Here is a 1,018-nt window from a genome sequence, read left to right as displayed (position 1 = left end):
AGTGTGGTATGCATATGCTTCTGAGGTCTGAGATGATGAGAGTCTGGGTATACTCAAAGGGTTTCTCTGGGATGTTATACTGGTGTAACTTTCATGTCATCTTCTTTGTCGACAGAGTTATTGTTGAACATTCGCACACTTCCTTTGACGAGACTGATGCTAATATCATGCAAGTTGAGTCGTTGACAATAGTAGAGTTAGAGGACACAGACAGATCCGATAAGACTGAAAATAGCGAGAAAGTCGAAACCCACACCGTCCACCATTTGAATGAAGTCCACGAATTGCATACAAAAGAAGAAAATGAGACAAAAGAGATATCAACACCAAACTCGACTAGTCCTCTTTCTAAAGAGAACAAAAGTGATCAAAACTCATCCGAGTCTTCTGAAGTAGAAATGCCTGAAGATGTCCAAACCACTCGAAAGAATAAAGGAAAGAACGTTGGACATTCAATATCTAATTATATGAACGTTATCGTGTTAATCACTGCTCTTTCAATACACTCATTGTTTGAAGGATTAGGGTTAGGTGCTTCTAATGACCCATTGTTGATATTTATTGCTATTGTAGCACACAAGTGGGCAGACTCTGGATTAGCTGTCTTATACTTAATGCAGAAGATCCGACGGTGGGTGGTGTGTGTTATTATATTATTCATATTCAGTTTATTCACGCCAATTGGTGCATTGATAGGGTCCTATATCATCGCTTCGCTTGAAGACGAAAAACAAAGTTGTTTAGTTCAAGGCATTATGTGTTGCATTGCCGCAGGGTCGTTCTTGTTTGTTTCAATAGTAGAAATACTCGGAGAAGCATTTGAGGAACACCACCATAATGAATACGATTCACATACACACCACGGAGGAAAGGAAGAGTGCTCAAAGTGTGAAGATGAAGCTGGAAAGGGGGATATTAAAAGTAAAGAACACAGAGACTTTGTGATTGATAAGTATATCAAATTTGGACTCGCCTTTGTTTTCTTTGTGGCGATATCGTGCACTACTTTGATTGAAGG

General features: G+C 39.3%; 1 protein-coding gene across 1 annotated transcript; it reads left to right on the top strand.

Moving 5' to 3' along the window:
• Window positions 1–8: 8 nt before the first annotated feature.
• On the top strand, window positions 9–977 carry EIN_210350 (zinc-iron transporter, putative; the record flags this gene model as incomplete). Its single annotated transcript, XM_004255457.1, has 1 exon — window positions 9–977. A coding segment is annotated over one exon (969 nt), but the record flags the coding sequence as incomplete, so codon positions are not given.
• Between the last annotated feature and the right edge of the window lie 41 nt (window positions 978–1,018).

The sequence above is a fragment of the Entamoeba invadens genome (genome assembly GCF_000330505.1).
Source record: "Entamoeba invadens IP1 unplaced genomic scaffold scaff_1105074726481, whole genome shotgun sequence".
Taxonomy (NCBI): domain Eukaryota; phylum Evosea; order Mastigamoebida; family Endamoebidae; genus Entamoeba; species Entamoeba invadens.
This window is presented reverse-complemented; position numbering and strand designations above follow the sequence as displayed.